Here is a 19,869-nt window from a genome sequence, read left to right on the forward strand (position 1 = left end):
TCACAATAACTCTTGAGTCTTAACTTTTATTATTCCCATTTTACAGATGAGGAAACAGGCACAGAAAGGTTGAGTAACTTGCCAAAGCTCACGAAGCTGCTGAACGGTGGACTCAGACTTTTTTTATGTTTTTATTTTTTGCGGTGTGCGGGCCTCTCACTGTTGTGGCCTCTCCCGTTGCGGAGCACAGGCTCCGGATGCGCAGGCCCAGCGGCCATGGCTCACGGGCGCAGCCATTCCGCGGCATGTGGGATCTTCCCGGACCGGAGCATGAACCCGTGTCCCCTGCATTGGCAGGCAGACTCTCAACCACTGCGCCACCAGGGAAGCCCTGGACTCAGACTTTGCACCCAGACATTCTGTTTCTAAAATCTGTTCTTAAGCACTGTGCTGTACATCCAATAAGCAAATAACAGAACAGTCTTTGCTGTCAACGCTTATGTTTTATATAGTGATAAGTGCTATCAAGAAAAATAAAGCAGGTTAAAGGGGAATAGGCAGTACTCTAGGGAATGTTGTACTGCTGCTTTATATAGGATGGTCAGAGAAGTTCTTATTGAGAAGGTGGTAATAGTGCAAAGACCCGAAGAAGCTGAGGGTATGAGCCATGCCAGTATGTAGCAGAAGAGCTTTCCAGGCAGAGAAAAGAAGGGGCAGTGGCCTGAGATGGGAGTTACTTGGCCTGTCTGAAGGACAACAAGAAGGCCATGGGGCAAATAAGGACACAGTAGTAGGAGATGAGGTAAGAGAAGTAATGGGGGCTCCGTAGTAGGATCTCGAAGGCGATTGTAAGAACTTTGGCTTTTACTCTGAGTGCAGTGAAAGTCTTGGACGGATTGTGGCACAGAGTGATGTGAAATGACTTGTGATTTATTTATTTATTTAATAAATTTATTTATTTATTTATGGCTGCGTTGGGTCTTTGTGGCTGCGCATGGGCTTTTCTCTAGTTGTGGCGAGCGGGTGCTACTCTTTGTTGCGGTGCGTGGACTTCTCATTGCAGTGGCTTCTCTTGTTGCAGAGCACAGGCTCTAGGCGCACGGGCTTCAGTAGTTGTGGCATGTGGCCTCAGTAGTTGTGGCACTCGGGCTGTAGAGCGCAGGCTTAGTAGTTGTGGCACAAGGGCTTAGTTGCTCCGTGGCATGTGGGTTCTTTCCAGACCAGGAATCGAACCCATGCTTTGGCAGGCGGATTCTTAACCACTGCGCCACCAGGGAAGTCCCTGATTCATGTTTTAAAAGGATAGCTCTGTTACTTTGAGAAAAGCCCGTGAGGGGGTGCAAAAGCAGGAACCGGGAGACCATCTAGGCTGTTGGGAGTAATTCCATGTTGTTGAATTAGTGAGAGATGGTGTGACTTGGACCAGATTAGCAGTGGAGGTGGAGAAAAGTTTTCAGATTCTGGATATATTTGTAAAATAAAGCTTAGGAATTTGCTGTAGAGTTGGATATAGGATGTGAAATAAAGAGATTAAAGGATACTTCAGAGTTTTTGTCCTGAACAACTGGAGGAACAGCATTAACATTTACTGATATGGGGAAGATTGCGGGAGCTGGTTTGGGGAAAAAGATTAGGAGTCTTGGAAATGTTAAATTTGAGGTGCTTTTAGACATGCAAGTTGGGGATATTGAGTAGATATTTAGAAAACTAATCTGGAGTTCAAGTGAGGAGACTTTGGTAACCGTTGATGTATACTGTTGTACAGGTATTTAAAGATATGAGACTGGGTGTACCAGCAAAGGAGTGAGTGTAGATGGAGAAGGCCTGTGTTTAGATGTCAGGAGGTGAGGAGGGTGTGTCCTAGAAACTAGGTGGAAAAGGGAGGGATCCCTTGTATGGACTGTGGCTGACTGGTTAGGTGAGATGAGGACTGGATTGATTTAGCAATGTGCAGTTAATTGGGGACCTTAGTGAGCAGTTTTAATGTAGTGGAAGCAGCAAGCATGGGCAGAAATCAAGAAAATTCCGATTATATTTTAAGTGAGTATGAGAAACATAGGAAAGTTAGAAAAAATTTTTGCCAAAATAAGTGGGATGTGTAGAGAGAAGAGGGAAAGTTGAAATGGACAGGATTATGAAGGCCTGAGGTTTGAAAAGAGAATGCCTGACCATCTTAAATATCTGGTAGCATTTCTTCTTGTTGTCACTACCTTATCAATGCTTTATTTCCTATAGCATTTTGAAACAAAAGGTTTTCGAGTACTATAATTTACGTTCTTTTGGGGGATGACAAGACAGCCATATGAGAAATAGAAAGGGGCCATTTTACTTCTCTGCTTTTGAGAATTTGCCCCATCAGCAAAGCTCTGTTGATGTTTTTAGTTCCACTCTACCTTCTCTTGCCCTTTATCCAGGGAAGATGAGAAAGTACAATAGTTTAGGCGTGATGAGGGATCAAAGTAAAACTTTGCATTTGTTAACCTGCCTGACTCTACCCTCTGGTAATGGCTGGTGACTTAGTGGGGCTAGATCAGCATTACACATTAATCTTCCATATCTCTGACTTCCTTTCCACTAAAGAAAAAAAATCTAACACAGAAATTTGTTTCAGTTGGAAAAGTTTTTACTTTTAGTACATTTCGCTAATAGGTACTAAATTTTTTTTAATAGGTACTAAAGCAAGAGCTTATGCTGAACAGACTAATCATCATGGTAACTTCTAGGCCCACAATCTCGTAAGGAGACCATGGGGTGAGCACCTGACGGACAGATCTGGTCAGCAGGTTAGGGCAATGAGATAGCAGCTTACATTCTTTTGCTTTTACTCTTCTTCATGCTAGTGCAAACTCAGAAATAAGTGAATTAGGCAGTGGCTGGGGGAGTTTGAGGAAACCTGGAATAGACCATAAATGAATCAAAATTATGAGTAAATAGGGGTTAGAAGTAGGGAACTGTTATCCCAGTAGAGAGTGAAATAGTTGGTTGAAGCATCGGGGTATGGAAATAGAGATGCTGAATCCATGTTATAGAAGGGAAGCAATAAGCTCCTAACAATAAAGCAATGATTACCGAGTATCAAGACCTGCATTCAAACTTGAACACCATCAGCCTTTTGGGATTAATCTATATGATTAGATTGTTCTGTAGTTTATGGTTTTTATGAGACTCTTGCCTCTTCCCTATTACCATTTTTATGTTTAGAATAAAAACTTTCTGGAGTCCAAAAGAGCCTAACTCATGAAGCTGAGTATAAATTTTAGACTTAGCAAGTGGGTACATAAATGCTACCTTAAAAATTATTTCTTGAAATTAAAAATACTACAGAGCACTTCAATTATAGTAAAACACTTAAAATGTTAATTTGTTTGAAAGTGATGATGATGATGGTTTTTTTGGCCATGTGGAGTGACATGTGGGATCTTAGTTTCCCTACCAGGGATCGAACCCACACCCCCTGCAGTGGAAGCGCAGAGTCTCAACCACTGGACCGCCAGGGAAGTCCCTGAAAGTGGTTATTGTTAAGGAATAAGTCCATTATCTGTTATATAAACTGACTTAATTTTATTTAGAAATAAACTCTCTGCACGTTAATGATATTAAAACCAAGGAATGAAATGTTTTTTTAGGGATTAAATTTAAGAACTTTTTTTTTTTTTTTGGCCGTGCCTTGCAGCATGTGGGACCCTAGTTTCCCAACCAGGGATCGAACCCATGCTCCCTGCATTGGAAGCGTGGAGTCTTAACCACTGGACTGCCAGGGAAGTCCCCTTTAAGAACATTTAAAGTGGCCATGATGGATTTACTGTGATGGATTTACCACTCCCCCCAAAACCAAAAACCGAAAATCTGGACAAAGTATATGAAACAATTGTTTTCAGACATTGAACAACAGCAATACAGGACTGTGATCCCTGAAAGACAGGAAACAAATGAGGTAAGCTGGGCAGTCACCTAATCACCCCAGCTTTCTCTAGAGGCATGGTCTGAATTGCAGAGCAGGGATAGGGATCTTGGGCAAAGGAGGGTGGTTCTTTTTTTTTTCTTTTCTTTTTTAAAAAATTAACTTTATTTATTTATTTTTGGCTGCATTGGGTCTTCATTGCTGTGCGTGGGCTTTCTCTAGTTGTGGCGAGCGGGGCGGGGGCTGCTCTTTGTTGCGGTGTGCAGGCTTCTCATTGCAGTGGCTTGTCTTGTTTCGGAGCACGGGCTCTAGGCGTGTGGGCTTCAGTAGTTGTGGCACGTGGGCCCAGTAGTTGTGGCTCACAGGCTCTAGAGCGCAGGCTCAGTAGTTGTGGCGCACAGGCTTAGTTGCTCCACAGCACGTGGGATCTTCCCGGACCAGGGCTTGAACCCGTGTCCCCTGCATTGGCAGGCGGTTACTTAACTACTGCGCCACAGGGAAGCCTGAGAGTGGTCTTAATAAGTTGAGGAGATCAGAATTCATGGAGGCCAAGGCAGCTGGAAATTGCAGGGGAGAATTCCAGCAGAAAGACCACTATTTAGAAAAATAACGCTAACAGTCTGCAAAGGAGTCTCTCTGATTTTTTTGCTGAATTCTGGAAGGTACCTGCAGAGTGTGAAACTGTAAAGCCAGGCAAAGAGCAGTTTGTTGTGAGCTGGTGGCCCTTTGAGATCACGGAGGGTTGGGAGGCATTTGAGGTTTTACCAACTGGAGGGGAAAAAGTCCTTGTTGATTACTCTGAACTTCTAATAGAAACCTTGAAAGGGCTGTGGTGCTAGACTAGATTAACAAAGGAATATTATGAACAACTTTATGCTAATATAAATTTAATAACTTGGGTGAATTGGACAAATCTTGAAAAAGTTACCAAAGTAACACAAGAAAAATCAAATATGAGTAGCCCTGTATGTTAAATTTGTAATTGAAAACTCAAGGCCCAGATGGCTTCACTGGTGAATTCTTTTGAACATTTTAGAAGTAATACTAATTTTAACTCTTTAAAATAATAGAGGAGGAAGGGAACATTTCCCAACTTATTTCATGAGGCCAAAATTATCCTGATACCAAACACAGACAAATTACAAGAGAACAAAAGAGCAATATCTCTTTGATTATAGACATAAAAATATTGAACAAAATATTAGCCTTTAGGAATATATTAAAAGGGTAATATATCATAACCAAATGGGTTTTATTCCAAGAATGCAGAGGTGCCAAGGTGGGGTTAACACTCAAAAATCAATTAGTTTAATCCACCATATCAGTTGAGTAAAGGAGAAAACCCATGTGATCATCTGAGTAGATATATAAAAATATCTGACAAAATTTAACACCCATTCATGACAAAAACTCTAGGCAAACACAGAATTAGAAGAGAATGTCCCTTAGCCTAATGAAGGTCAGCTACAGTCTTACAGCTAATATACTTAATGGTGATAGACTAAATGCTTTTCCCTTAAGATCAGGAACGAGGCAAAGATGTTCTCTCTCCTCACTTCTATTCAGCATTGTACTAGAGGTGCTAAGGGAGAGTAAAAGTGTTTATTTGTACACATGACCTTTAATATAGAAAATCCTATGGTACTAAAAAAAAAGCTATTAGAATTAAGATGTGAACTTATTATTATTAGGGTCACAGGATATGAGGTCAATATATAAGTATCAAGTATATATATTATTAATATATTAATATATGTTTATATAAGTGATGAACAATTAGAAATAGAAATAAAATAATACCATTTATAGTAATAACCAAAAACCATGAAATGCTTAGAGATAAGTTTAACAAAAATTGAACAAGACCTATCTATCTATACACTGAAAATTGCAGAACATTGCTGAGAGAAATTTTTAAAGTTCTAAATAAATGGAGTACTGTATTCTTGGATCAGGAGATCAATATTTTCAAGATGCCGGTTTGCCCCAAATTGATCTGTAGGTTCAGTATCATCCCAGTCAACATTCCAGCAGGCATTTTTCTAGAGATTGACAAGCTGACTCTACAGTTTGTATGGAAATGAAAGACCCTAGTGCACAGGCAAACTGCAACTTCCAGGCCAAATCTGACCCGCTGCTTGTTTTTGGAAATAGTTTTATTACAACATTGCCACACTTAGCACTTATGTATTGTCTATGCACTAACATGCTTTTGCACTAACATGGTGGAGTCAGGTAGTTGTGACAGAGACCATTTGGTTTGCAAAGTTTAAAATGTCTATTCTTTGACCCCTTCCAGAAAAAGTTTGTTGACCCCCTTCCATAGAGTATCCAAAATAATTTTGGAGAAGATAAAAAAAACCCTGGAGGACTTATTTTATCCAATTTCAAGACTTACTGTAAAGCTATAGTGATGAAGACAGTGTGATAATTGACACTAGCATAGACATATAATATAAAACAATGGAACTAATAGTATAGAAACAGACCCTTGCATTTATGATTAATTGATTTTTTTTTTTGTGGTATGCGGGCCTCTCACTGCCGCGGCCTCTCCCACTGCGGAGCACAGGCTCCGGATGTGCAGGCCCAGCGGCCATGGCCCACGGGCCCAGCTGCTCCGCGGCATGCGGGATCCTCCTGGACCGGGGCACGAACCTGTGTCCCCGGCATCGGCAGGCGGACTCTCAACCACTGCGCCACCAGGGAAGCCGTATGATTAATTGATTTTTGACAAAGGTATCAAGATAATTCAATGGGAAATGGATAGTCTTTTCAGCAAATGGCAGTTGAAGAACTGTATATCCAATTTAAAAATATGGGATCGCAGACTTCACAACATATATAAAAATCCACTTAAAATGGCTCAGTAGGCCTGATATAAAGAGCTAAAACTTCTGGTGAAAACAGGAGAAATTCTTCTGGTGAAGAATTCTCAATTAGGACACAGCACAAACCATAAAATTAAAATTTCTTAATTGAGCATCAAAATTAAAAATCATGTTCAAGGATACTGCTATAAAAATGCAAAGGCAACCTATAGGCTGGGAAAAAATATTTGACAAAGAACTTGATTCTGGAATATTAAATAATATAATAAATAGTATTATATTAGTAAATATTCTTGTTTCCAGAATATATTAGAAAGAAGACAACCCAATTAAAAAATTGAGTTGAACAGATATTTCACCAAAGTAGATACGAGTAGCAAATAAGCACATGAAAAGACGCTTAATATCAGGTGCTTAGTCATTAGGAAAATATAAATTAAAACCTTAACAATAGCACTACACACCTAAAAAAATCAACTGACCAATAACAAGTGTTGATGAGGATGTAGAGCAACTGGAATTCTCATTTTGATCGGGAGAATGCAGAATGTTAAAGCTGCTTTGGAAAAGTGTTTGCAGTTTTTTATAAAGTTATACTTCCAATACAGCCCAGCAGTTTCCCTCCTAAGTATTTACTCAAATGAAATGAAAACTTGTGTTCACAGAAAAACCTATGTGTATGTGGTCATAGTGGCTCTATTTGTGATTTTCAAAAACTGGAAACAACCCAGATCAACTGGGGAATGAATAAACAAACTGTGGTATATGCATACCACTCAGCGATAAAAAGGAACGAACTAAAAAAAGGGGGGTGGGGGAGGGGAATGAACTGATACCTGCAAAAACATGGATGGATCTCAGATGGATTATGCTAACTGAAAAAAGCCAGAATCAAAAAGCTACATGCTGTATGGTATCTGGAAAAAAAAAGGTGAAACTGTAAGAACAGAAAACAGATTAATGGTTGCCTGGGGTTGGAGGGGGAGGTTGACTACAAAAAGTGCATGGAGGTGTCAGGGGATGGGGGTGGGGATGGAACTGTTCTTTATCTTCATTGAGGTGGCAGTTGCACGACTGTATGCATGTGTCAAAACTTGCAGACCTGTATACTAATATGAGTGGATTTTACACATTTATGCCTTAATTTTTAAAGATAGGGTTTTAAAAGTGAGAAACTGACCTATTGATGTAGTAAGGTATGAAGGAATCATCATTGCATCTTAGTAACCATGCAGTCTTAGATTGCCATTGGATCTAATCTGAGTGTAGAAATAATACTGGATTTTAGAGGGCAGGCTTGAGATTGAAATGCTCTTGATAACATTGGCAAATTAAATGGTGGTAAAGGTGTTTGGCAGTTACTGACCAAAGTCCTGACCATTGTTTATATCAGTGAACTAAAATCAGTGGTTAATCAACAGTTCTAATGATTTTGGTAATGCTCATGTTGTAAATGTGTGTAACATCAATTCAGCCATATGCATTTTATATTGTCAGCTACCTTTGGTATCAGTAGATTTCAATTGTCAAAGCTCTTTAGATAGAATAAAAAGTCAAAGAGCTGTGTAGACTATTTGGATCATATCCAAACCCAAGTAAACATGTGATGGGTTTCTGAGAGGGGAAAGAAAGACTTAGAAGTGTTGTTGAGAATGTGGAGAATGGATTCACATTCACTGCTGGTGGGGATGCAAAATGGTACAGTCACTATGGAAACCAGTTTAGCAGCTTATTACAGTAACTTAACTTTATATGACCAAGCAGTTCTATTCCTTAGGTATTTATGGGGAGAGGGGGGAGAGGCACATATCTACCCACCCGAAGACTTGTATGGGGATGTTTGTAGCTGTTTTATTTATAATAGCCCCAAACTGGAACAACCCAAATACCCATCAACAAGTGAATGGCTAAATAATTATGGTATATGATGGGGTTCTACTTAGCAATACAAATTAATGAACTACCTATATATGCAGCAATATGGAAGTATCTCAGGTACACAATGCCTAATTTAAAAAAATGGCAGACACGAAAAAGACTATAGTGTTATTCTATTTATATGAAACTCTAGAAAAGATAAATGTATAGTTAGAGAAAACAAATCAGTGATTGCTTAGGGATGGGGTTGGGGATTTTCCCTATTGGGAAAAGGGTACAACAGAATCTTCTGGGGGTGATTGGAATCTTCTATATTGTAATTATAGTATTGGTTGCACAGTTATAGACATTTGCCGAAACTCATTGAACTGTACACTTTAAATGGGTGCATTTTATTGTATGTAAATTACACCTCAAAGTTGTGTTTTTTTTTTTTTTTTTTGTGGTACGCGAGCCTCTCACTGTGTGGCCTCTCCCGTTGTGGAGCACAGGCTCCGGACGCGCAGGCCCAGCGGCCATGGCTCTCGGGCCCAGCCGCTCTGCGGCATGTGGGATCCTCCTGGACCAGGGCACGAACCCATGTCCCCTGCATCGGCAGGTGGACTCTCAACCACTGCGCCACCAGGGAAGCCCAAAGTTGATTTTTTTTTTTTTCTTTTTTTGGCTGCGTTGGGTCTTCGTTGCTGCATGCAGGCTTTCTCTAGATACAACGCACGTGCTTCTCATTGCGGTGGCTTCTCTTGTTGCCGAGCATGGGCTCCAGGTGTGCGGGCTTCAGTAGTCGTGGCTTGTGGGCTCTAGAGCGCAGGCTCGGTAGTTGTGGCGCACGAGCTTAGTTGCCTCACGGCATGCAGGATCTTCCTGGGCCAGGGATCGAACCTGTGTCCTCTGCATTGGCAGGCGGATTCTTAACCACTGCGCCACCAGGGAAGTCCCGAAGCTAATTTTTTTAAAAAAGAACATTTTAGGAAAGAATATCTGATAGTGTCTAAGGGAAGAAGTTTCTGTAATCTAAATTTTAAATTCATATTTCTCAGAAAATCTTAAAGTAACAGTAATATTCAAATTGAGGTAAAGCCTGTTTTTCAGCAAATATTCATGCACCTTATACTCAAGCAAATATCTATATGAAATCATTTGCTTAAAAATTGAATTTTACTTTTATAGACTATAAATTTTACAGTCTTAAGGATAGCTCAGATTTATGTAAATACTTTGAGAGAAGATCTATTTTTGTTAAGCTCTTGATTCTTGATATGTTGAAAGGGATTTAATATATTAACCATTGTCATGTGATTTGAGTAGTTTATTATTTAAGATCCTTTCAGCTGCAAGTAACTGAAAACCAAACAAGAAAATTGACTTTTACAGTAGATATTTATCTCACACAGTAAGATTTCTGGAGCTAAATTGTGTTCTCGGGTTATTATAGGGTTATATAGTTCAGTAACTGAGCAGCAGCATCAGGGACCCAAGTTCCTTTCATCTTTCTGCCCTCCCCTTTTCAGTATGTTTGTGTCCTCCTTTCACATGGGTGCTTTGTGGTCTCAGATTTAGGCATCAACAACAATAACATCTAGGGAGTGAAATGGAATATTTCTGTCTTGTATTCCTTTTTACAAGTGAGGAGAAACTTCCTAGAAGCCCATGCTCATGGCTTACACAGTTAATGGCAAAGGGATAGGACCAAGAGTGGCTTAAATCAGTCATTATTTATTACCTGGGGCTGGACAAATGAAGGAAGGTGAACAAAATCAGGGTTCTTTTATCAAAGCAGGATGGCTGTTGAGTAACCCAAGTGTCTGCCGAATTAGATCACGCCAAGACTGCGAAGGAAAGTATCTGTGAAGTAGACAAATCATATAAAACGTTTTGATACAAAGTGTATGTTTCCAGCTTATGAAGATGTTGTATTCCAGATTTCACCATATTTTCATGGCCTAGTCATTAATTTATTATTCAACTTAACTGTGCTCTCACTTTTACCTTCATGATGCTAAGAAATGCTCTTGTGAAAGTCATCAGCGAGCTCCTAATTACTAATCAGCTGGCCTTTTAAAATCAGTTTAAACGCCACTTGATTTCATGTTGGTCTTTACCATTATTAGTCATTTTCTTCTTGAAAGTCTATTTCTCTATTCCCACTGTATTATTCTGCTTGTTAAAAATGTATTAAATACTCCAAACTAACAAAAAGAATTATATCTATTACCTACGTTTAACACATTAACATTTTTCTCTATTTGCTTCATTTATCTTTTAAGAAAAAAAAAAAAAGTGCCACAGATACAGTTGAAACTCTTCCCCAACCCTTTCCACTACCTTGAAGTTAATGATTATGCTTTCCAATTGTGTTTTTGTATTTATGAAAGCACTCCCAACTCTTAATTGCTGCTTCCTAATTTCCTTGCCCGTCTGTTCCTTATCTGTAGGTGTCTTGCAACACTGTATTAATTTTTCACACCTCTCCAAGTCTGTGCCTTGGGTGAGTTTTATTATCTCCAAAAGGTGTGGTAACACTGAAAAAAATTTTAACTTTTCTCTGGTTTCTACCTCTTTCTGAGTTTTACACTTACTGTCATTCCCCACTAGACTTCTTAACATCATGCCCCACAGACCCCTAAAACTAACATCTGAAACTGAACTGGTTGGTCCAGAAAAACCTGTCTTTCTTTTCTCTACCTCATGGTGTTACTTTCCACTCAGTTCAAACTAGAAACTCTTGCGTCATCCAGCCCCTAGCATGCACATAGTAACTACTTTTAAAGTGTTTGGTAAATTGTAAGGACTGAGTAAATGACTCCTTTTTCATGTCTCCTCCACCCATACTCAGCCGATCACCTAGAGTTGATTATTTTACTTATTTTCATTTCCCCTCATCTTTGGCCCCAGTATTCCTGCTTTTGTCCTGCCTCCCATGGGTCATGGCAGTAGTTTTGTAACTTGACTAACTGCCGCCATTCTTTCTTTCCACTCTATAATTTGTCCTTTTACCACAGTTATTCTAAAATTCTAATATTTTCTGCGATTCACCTTTTTTTTTTTTTTGCGGTACGCGGGCCTCTCACTCTTGTGGCCTCTCCTGTTGTGGAGCACAGGCTCCGGACACTCAGGCTCAGCGGCCATGGCTCACGGGCCCAGCCGCTCCGTGGCATGTGGGATCTTCCCAGACCGGGGCACCAACCCGTGTCCCCTGCATCGGCAGGCGGACTCTCAGCCACTGTACCACCAGGGAAGCCCTATTCATCTTTTTAAGAATCTTAACTTTCCAGTGCTCCCTGGATAAATCTAAAAGTTATTGCTTAGCAAATAATCCTCTTTGTGTGTAAATTCTCCTCGAACACTAGCCATCTGTCCCACCATTCTCAAAAACACCCCCTTATACTCCTGCCACGGGGTTTTCTGTTCCCCAAATACACCATGCTGTTCCAAACATCTGAACCATTCTTCCCACTTCATTCTTCCTGGAATATCCTAGTTCTTCTTCCCTAAATCTCCAACTCTTCAAGACCTAGCTCAGATGCCATTGTCTGCAAAAATTTTCTTTCCCAAGCACTCAAGGCAGAGCTCATAACTTCTGTTGTATTCCCATGATGTTCTGTATGTACCTCTGCTCTAGTGTTTTTTTTTTTCACTCTGGCATTTTTCAAATTTTACAATACTGTGTTTTTTTCCTTCACTTATGTGTGACCTTTTTAAAGAAAAAGAACCATTCTTGCCATCCTTAGCTCCCTTTATAGTGTCTAATAAATATATGTTGTTAATAAATATGTATCTGTAAGTTAGTAGCTTGGAACTTGAAAGAGGCTTTTCCCATGTAAATATTTTAAATAATGTTATGTTTCTAAGACAGTCCATTAAAATCTGTATAACTCATTGCACCTGAAGTTTACTTAAAAATGTAAATCACATCCTACATTTATAATAATGTTTCTAGGGAATTCCCTGGCAGTCCAGTGGTTAGGACTCAGCACTCTCACTGCCAGGGGCCCAGGTTCAATCCCTGGTCGGGGAACTAAGATCCTACAAGCAACGCAGTGTGGCCAATATATATATATTTTATATATATATATATATATATATATATATATATACACGCACACACTTATATACACACACACACATATATATATATATATATATATATATATATATATATATATATATATATATATATAAATGTTTCTAAAGGAGATGGGCAGCCGTGATGGCTCCTGTGTATTGATGCTGGGTGCTATTGGAACTGTCCTGGAGCTATTGAAAAGAATAAGTGGGTAGATGTGAGGAGCTGGACCAAAGACTCTATTTAAGAAAAAGAGACTGGTGGACAGTAGTAATGAAAAACTGGTAGAGTGAGGGGAAAAAAGATGATACGACTTTTGAAGGAAGAGGAGTTAAGTTAGGAGTGATGTCTTACGGGGCGAAAAGACCTTAGCAAAGACCCTGAGTGAAGAAAAAGGTGAAAATGAGGAATTAAGGAAGCTGGAAATAGAAATGAGGGTGGGTAAATAGTTATAGTAACCTTGGTTATGAATTGATGTATTTCAGTTGGTCTGTTATCAAATTTAAAATGTTAGCACCGTTACTGGCTTTCATAATTTTTTCTCTGTCATACAACTACTGTTCTTTCAAAGTCTATGTAATTGTTAAAATATTTTTTTAATATTTAGACTTTGGATATAGGTAATAGTGAAAGTCTTGTATAGATTTTAAAATATTTTTGCAATTTAACATATTTTATGGGTATATATTGATTGTTGATTAAAATTCACCCTTCAGCCTTGAGTATTGAGCCAAAATTTGCCAATCTCATAAGCAAAAAGGATACCTTTAAAAATTTGCATTTATTGATTGATTGTCGTGCCGTGTGGCTTTTGGGATTTTACTTCTCCGACCAGGGATCAAACCCAGGCCCTCAGCAGTGAGAGTGTGGAGTCCTAACCACTGGACCCCCAAGGAATTCCCTAAAAATTTGCATTTATTAGAAGACTGGGATGGTTGGACATATCTTCATATGCTAATTGGCCTTTCATATTTCCTTCGTGAATTGCCTGTTGATAGGCTTTCCTATTTTTCTAAGGGGCTTATATATATGTTTTTAACGTGTAAGAGTTGTCTGTATTAAGAACGTCAACCAGTTTTCATACGAGTACATGTATGTGTTGAGAGAGCAAGTAAGAGCATGAGCAAGTGCAAAGATATTCTCCCTACTTCTCATGTCTTTAGTTTCACTTAAGAGTTTCTGTGTCCACACGTGCCCCCCCAACTTAATCATATATCTCTTAGTCTTTTCCTTTAAGGTTTCTACTTTTACGCTTTAAAGGGTTTTCCAACTCCTAGATTATGAAACAGCTTACCTTTAGTTTTTTCTAACACATTTAGAAGACTGCCTTTTATATATTTAGCTCATTATTCTCTCATAGTGTTTTCAGTAGATATTGTAAGTTTCCAGTCCCAGTCATGTTCCAATCCTGTGCTTTATTGTCACGTCTTCAGAGTATACCTGTTTTAAGATACATGTGAAAACCTTCCAACTTTGAGTTTCTGAGACTGTTTCTCTTTTAATATTTATAGCTACATTTTAAATCAATATTATGTAGTTGAGTTTGTAAAAATGTTCAGTCTTTCAGAATTGATGAAGCAGTCATCTTATCACTCACTTACTTCCTTTTGAATGCTGTAAAAGAAGGGAAATACTGTAAAAAGTAAGTGAATTAGGGGAATTCCCTGGCAGTTCAGTGGTTAGAACTCTGCACTTCCACTGAAGGGGGTGCGGGTTCAGTCCCTGGTTGGGAAACTAAGATCCCGCATGCCACGCGTCACAGCCAGGAAAAAAAACAAAGTGAATTAATGAAATCACCATTAGTTCTTCTGCAGGAAGTGAATGGAATAATGCAGATTTTGTCATATCAGTAAACATACTATATGCAAGTCATGTTGGTAGGCTGTACAGTATATAAGAGGTGAGAAACTCTTGCTTTTTAAGAAGTGTGTTGCCAGTGACTTGAGGGTAGGCTGGGAATTAGCAGAAAACAAGATGCAAGTGAGAGTCTCGTACAAAAATCTCTCCAAAAGTACATTAGAAGTTTTAAGGAAGAAGGTATTTTACCAGTTATGGAGACAGCCTGAATGGTAAAGTAACATTTGTAATGACCCTCAGTGAATGGATAAATTTTAGCAGGTAGAGATGTGAGGAGAGTATTAACCGACAGAGGCGCTTTTAGGAGGGAAAACACAAAAATGGGAAAGCACAGGGCATATGTATTGGAGAAACAGGAATTTATTTTTTCTCCATGTGTGCATAAGGTAAGTGAGGAAATGATAAAGTGGGAAAGATAAATTTAAGTCCAATTTGGCAAGCATTGGGAGTGCGTCCATTGGTAGGGAAGGGAAAAGATATAGAGCTGCATTGTCCTGTGTAGTAGCTACTAGCCACATACAGCTGTTGAGCACTTAAAATGTGCTTGGTCCAAATTGAGATGTACTTTAAGTTTAAAATGCACACCAGATTTCTAAGATTTAGTACAAGAGAATATAAAACATCTCATTAAGTTTTTTCATATTGATGACATGTTGAAATAATTATATTTTAGATTTATTGAGTCAAATCAAATATATTATTAAAATTAATTTTACCTGTTTTTATTTTTTAAATGTATTTATTAGAAAATTTAGAATTATATGCATGGCTCAGGTTATATTTCTGTTACACAGTGCTGGTATAGGTAGAAGGAAACCAACCAGAATTTGCTAGTACCCACTGTGTAGAACCAGAGATTGTCTAGAAGTTGTAAGAAATTTAATCCTTATAGAAAACCTTATGAAGTAGGTGATATTATTGTTCTCCTTTTTCAAGTAACTGAAGTGCAGAGAAGTTAAGCAACATACCTGCAGTCACTGCACTAGGAAGTAAGAAGCTAGGATTCAAACTCTCACCTCTGGCATCAGAGCCCATGGTTTTCCCAATACACTGTGGCATGTTGGCATTGAACCATTAAAGGAGATTGAGCTGGAGAATGACATGATTGGAATGATACATTAGCAGAATTGTAATAAAGATAAATGATGTGGAGAGACTTTATTTGCAGCTGTCTAGGTTCTTTTTGGTTTGTTTTGTAATTGTTTACTTATTTGCAGGGGAAAAATGCCTCGTTTAAAGTCAACTATTGAATTGCACCTTTTGAAGTATGTTTTATGTTAACTGCTTCTCAAAATTTGTCTTATCACCTTTGTAGATTTGATAATGGGCTGCATTAAAAGTAAAGAGAACAAAAGTCCAGCCGTTAAATACAGACCAGAAAACACTCCAGAACCGGTCAGTACAAGTGTCAGCCATTATGGAGCAGAGCACACTGCAGTGGCACCAACATCCTCCACAAAGAGCACATCTGTTAATTTCAGCAACCTTTCCATGACACCATTTGGAGGATCCTCAGGGGTGACACCTTTTGGAGGAGCATCTTCCTCATTTTCAGTGGTGCCAAGTTCATATCCTGCTGGTTTAACAGGTGAGATTTAAATGGACAATCCTGTTGTTGGTTTGAGAATGTGACCTTGGGCAATACATAAAGTTTGCCTGCTATAACAGAAATAACTTACTGGGGGACTATTAAAATAAGTTTATGTAAAAATTAAAGTCTCCAACATAAATTCAAGTCTTATTGTGTACATCTGGGAAATTTGGTAGTAATCTGATGGTGATTTTATATATATATATATATATATATATATATATATATATATATATGTACTGGGTTATATAATTAATTATTTCACTAATTCATTTTTCAAATAATTATTGAGTGCTGACTGGCAGGCACTGGAAATATAAAGATTAAAAACGTATACCCCAAAGAGAACCCTCCTGCACTGTTGGTGGGAATGTAAATTGATACAGCCACTATGGAGAACAGTATGGAGGGTCCTTAAAAAACTACAAATAGAACTACCATATGACCCAGCAATCCCACTGCTGGGCATATACCCTGAGAAAACCATAATTCAAAAAGAGTCATGTACCACAGTGTTCATTGCAGCTCTATTTACAATAGCCAGGACATGGAAGCAACCTAAGTGTCCATCAACAGATGACTGGATAAAGAAGATGTGGCATATATATACAATGGAATATTACTCAGCCATAAAAAGAAATGAAATTGAGTTATTTGTAGTGAGGGGGATGGACCTAGATTCTGTCATATGCAGTGAAGTAAGTCAGAAAGAGAAAAATACTGTATGCTAACACATATATATGGAATCTTAAAGAGAAAAAAATGGTACTGATGAACCTACTTGCAGGGCAGGAATAAAGACATAGACATAGAGAATGGACTTGGGGACTGGTGGGGGAGGGGGAAGCTGGGTCGAGGTGAGAGTAGCATGGACATATATACACTACCAAATGTAAAATAGATAGCTAGTGGGAAGCAGCCTCATAGCACAGGGAGATCAGCTTGGTGCTTTGCGATGACCTAGAGGGGTGGGATAGGGAGGGTGGGAGGGAGGCTCAAGAGGGAGGGGATATGGGGCTATATGTATACGTATAGCTGATTCACTTTGTTGTACAACAGAAACAAAGACAGTATTGTGAAGCAGTTATACTCCAATAAAGATCTATTTTTAAAAAAAGTATACCCCTCCCTCCTGTGGACTTCCCTGGCAGTCCAGTGGGCGCAGGTTCGATCCCTGGTTGGGGAACTTAGGATCCCACATGCCGTGCAGCACGGCCAAAAAACAACCACCCTGAAAAATGTATACCCCTCCCTCTAGAATATTACAACTTCTGAGGATTGTAAAGTGCTAGCCATTATTAAAGTATTATAGTAGTTACTTGATAAATGTTAGGTAAGTGGCAGTTTCGTGATGATAATACAGTTTTTTCGATTAGACACTACTGACTGAAAAAAGAAAAATCCTGAGGCTCAGTGTTTAAATGATTTTTTTTTCAGAGTCACAGATAATAAGCAGGAGGGCACAGATTTAATGCCCTATTCTAGAACTTCATTTTTTACCCTATAATATCTTTTCAGAGAACAGCAAGAAGTGATGGCCAACAACCTTTCGTGGAGTCAGAAATGCTCTAAAAACGTAGTCAGAAATTTCAAAAAGAGAGATGGTTCTTTTGTGAAGGGTCCCCTATCGGGATGCTTTTCCCTTGAGTAACAAAGCACAACTGGCTTTAAAAGGTAGGGTGAGCTCCAGGATTCCTTGATCCAGCAGTTCCTTGATGTCATCAAGGACTCGAGTTTCTTTGGTGTCTCTCTTGGAGCCCTTGGAGTGTCCACTTTATCCTTAGCCTTGGCAAAACAGCTGCCAGCATCAAATTGAGCAACATGAGGGGACAAAAGAAGAATCTCTTCTACAAGCATGGACTATAAATGTGTCCCTTCACTCTGCTCACCTCCAGACCAAAAATAGTGACTAGAGAATGTCATACACAAATTCTGTTAGACTGTTCATTTGAGAAGTTATGGACATCAAAGAGTCAATAATAGTCTTAATTCCAGTCCCCTAACTCTAAATACTTCAGTAATAGTTGGTCATGATGGTATTTCTCAGTCACCAGTAAAAGTTTATTTTCAGGATTATATGTTCTGGAAAGATATTAATCCAAAATGATTAAATGTTGAGAAGACATACTTGAGTTACCTAAAGCAGTTTATTTACGGGAAATAGTCCATTCATGGGTATTAATTTATTGATGAGTGTCTGTGTGCCACGTATAGAGAGTTGTAAGCAAGAGAAACAAGATTTCTGCCCCAGTGGAGTTTACATTATAATGAGGGTTGGATAATAATTATAGAAACAACTAAACAGGATGATTAATGGTTCATAAATACTATGAAGGAACTAACTAGAATGATTGGCGAAGGCCCTTTTTAAATGATCAAGGAAAGCCATCTTGAGATGAAATCGTTTGAGCTGAGGTTTGATGAGAATGACCTAAATATGTGCATAAATGGGAAAAGAGCTTTCTGGGAAGAGAGAATAACAAATGCACTTTAGGAGGTACAGATGGGCTTGGCAGGTTTGAGGACTAGTATGGGCAGAGGGTAGAGTTACATGATATGTGGTTGAAGAGTCAGGATTTCTCAGGACCTCATAGACTATAGTAAGAAGTATGGGTTTTATTCAAAGCTAGAAGGAAGTTATTGAAGAGATTTCAGTAAAGAATTTGCACGATTGAATTCCCTTTCTAAAAACTTCCTTCTGGCAGCTGCGTGAAGGGTGGATGTAGGGAACCAGATATAGAAGTGAGTTAGGCTATTACTTTCCCAGTAAGAGATAACAGGGACTTGGATTAGGGTGGAAGAGCTGGAAATGAAAAGGAAGTAGATAAGGTACTTTAGAGGTAGAACTGACAGTGCTGGTAATGGACTTGGCTTGAATACCTGACTGGTAATGTTCGCTGAGGTAGGGAAGACTTCAGTAATACTTCAGATTAGAGGAGAAAAGTCAACACCTTTGTGGGGTTTTTTTGTTTTTTGTTTTTTTTTTTTTGCGGTACGTGGGCCTCTCCCTGCTGTGGCCTCTCCCTTTGCGGAGCACAGGCTCCGGACGCGCAGGCTCAGCGGCCATGGCTCACGGGCCCAGCCGCTCCGGGGCATGTGGGATCTTCCCGGACCAGGGCACAAACCCATGTCCCCTGCATCGGCAGGCGGACTCTCAACCACTGCAGCACCAGGGAAGCCCAACACCTTTGTTTTGTACCTAATAAATTTTAAGTGCTTGATAGACATTTGAGATGTCAAATAGGTAGTTAATATATGACCGGGCCTCAGGGGAGAAGCCAGATAAATGAGATTCTGTTCTTTCGCTTGCAGATAATAGTTTGGCTATTTAAGTTGCTTATGTCTTAACCAACTACATACAGTGCTTTATATGACAAAATTACTTTTGGAATTTATAATCCATATCAGCCATACCATTTAGTTTCTAAGAAAAGCATGCTGTTTTTATCTTTGTGTTAAATATAATAAATAATCTTAATAAAACCCTAGTTATTACTGTTAGTCTTTTTTTAAATTAATTTTTATTGGAGTATAGTTGATTTATAGTGTTGTGTTCTGCTGTACAGCAAAGTGAATCAGTTATACATATATCCACTCTTTTTTTAAATTCTGTTCCCATATGGGTCATTACAGAGTATTGAGTAGAGTTCCCTGTGCTATACAGTGAATGATTAGTCTTAAGGATGGGAATGTTCACTTACTGTTTTTAAGAAATTGAGATGATCAATGCTAGTAGTTTATAATACTCGTTAATGCTTTTTCTGCCAAAGAATTGATTTGAACTTTGTCTTTTCAAGCTAGAGATGTT

At 38.9% G+C, this 19,869-nt stretch overlaps 1 protein-coding gene across 4 annotated transcripts in view; it reads left to right on the forward strand.

Moving 5' to 3' along the window:
• The window catches only part of YES1 (YES proto-oncogene 1, Src family tyrosine kinase), a 75,978-nt gene that overhangs the window by 33,887 nt on the left and 22,222 nt on the right, over positions 1-19,869 (forward strand). For 3 of the 4 annotated variants that reach the window (XM_073790566.1, XM_019930561.3, XM_019930563.3), the window contains exon 2: positions 15,786-16,058. In XM_073790566.1, coding sequence (XP_073646667.1) covers positions 15,794-16,058 — 265 coding nt within the window. In that variant the 5' untranslated portion in view covers positions 15,786-15,793. Of the gene's footprint in view, positions 1-14,172; positions 14,256-15,785; positions 16,059-19,869 lie in introns of all 4 variants that reach the window. The other variant, XM_019930562.3, reaches the window with a different exon arrangement.

The sequence above is a fragment of the Tursiops truncatus genome, chromosome 13 (assembly GCF_011762595.2).
Source record: "Tursiops truncatus isolate mTurTru1 chromosome 13, mTurTru1.mat.Y, whole genome shotgun sequence".
NCBI lineage: Eukaryota > Metazoa > Chordata > Mammalia > Artiodactyla > Delphinidae > Tursiops > Tursiops truncatus.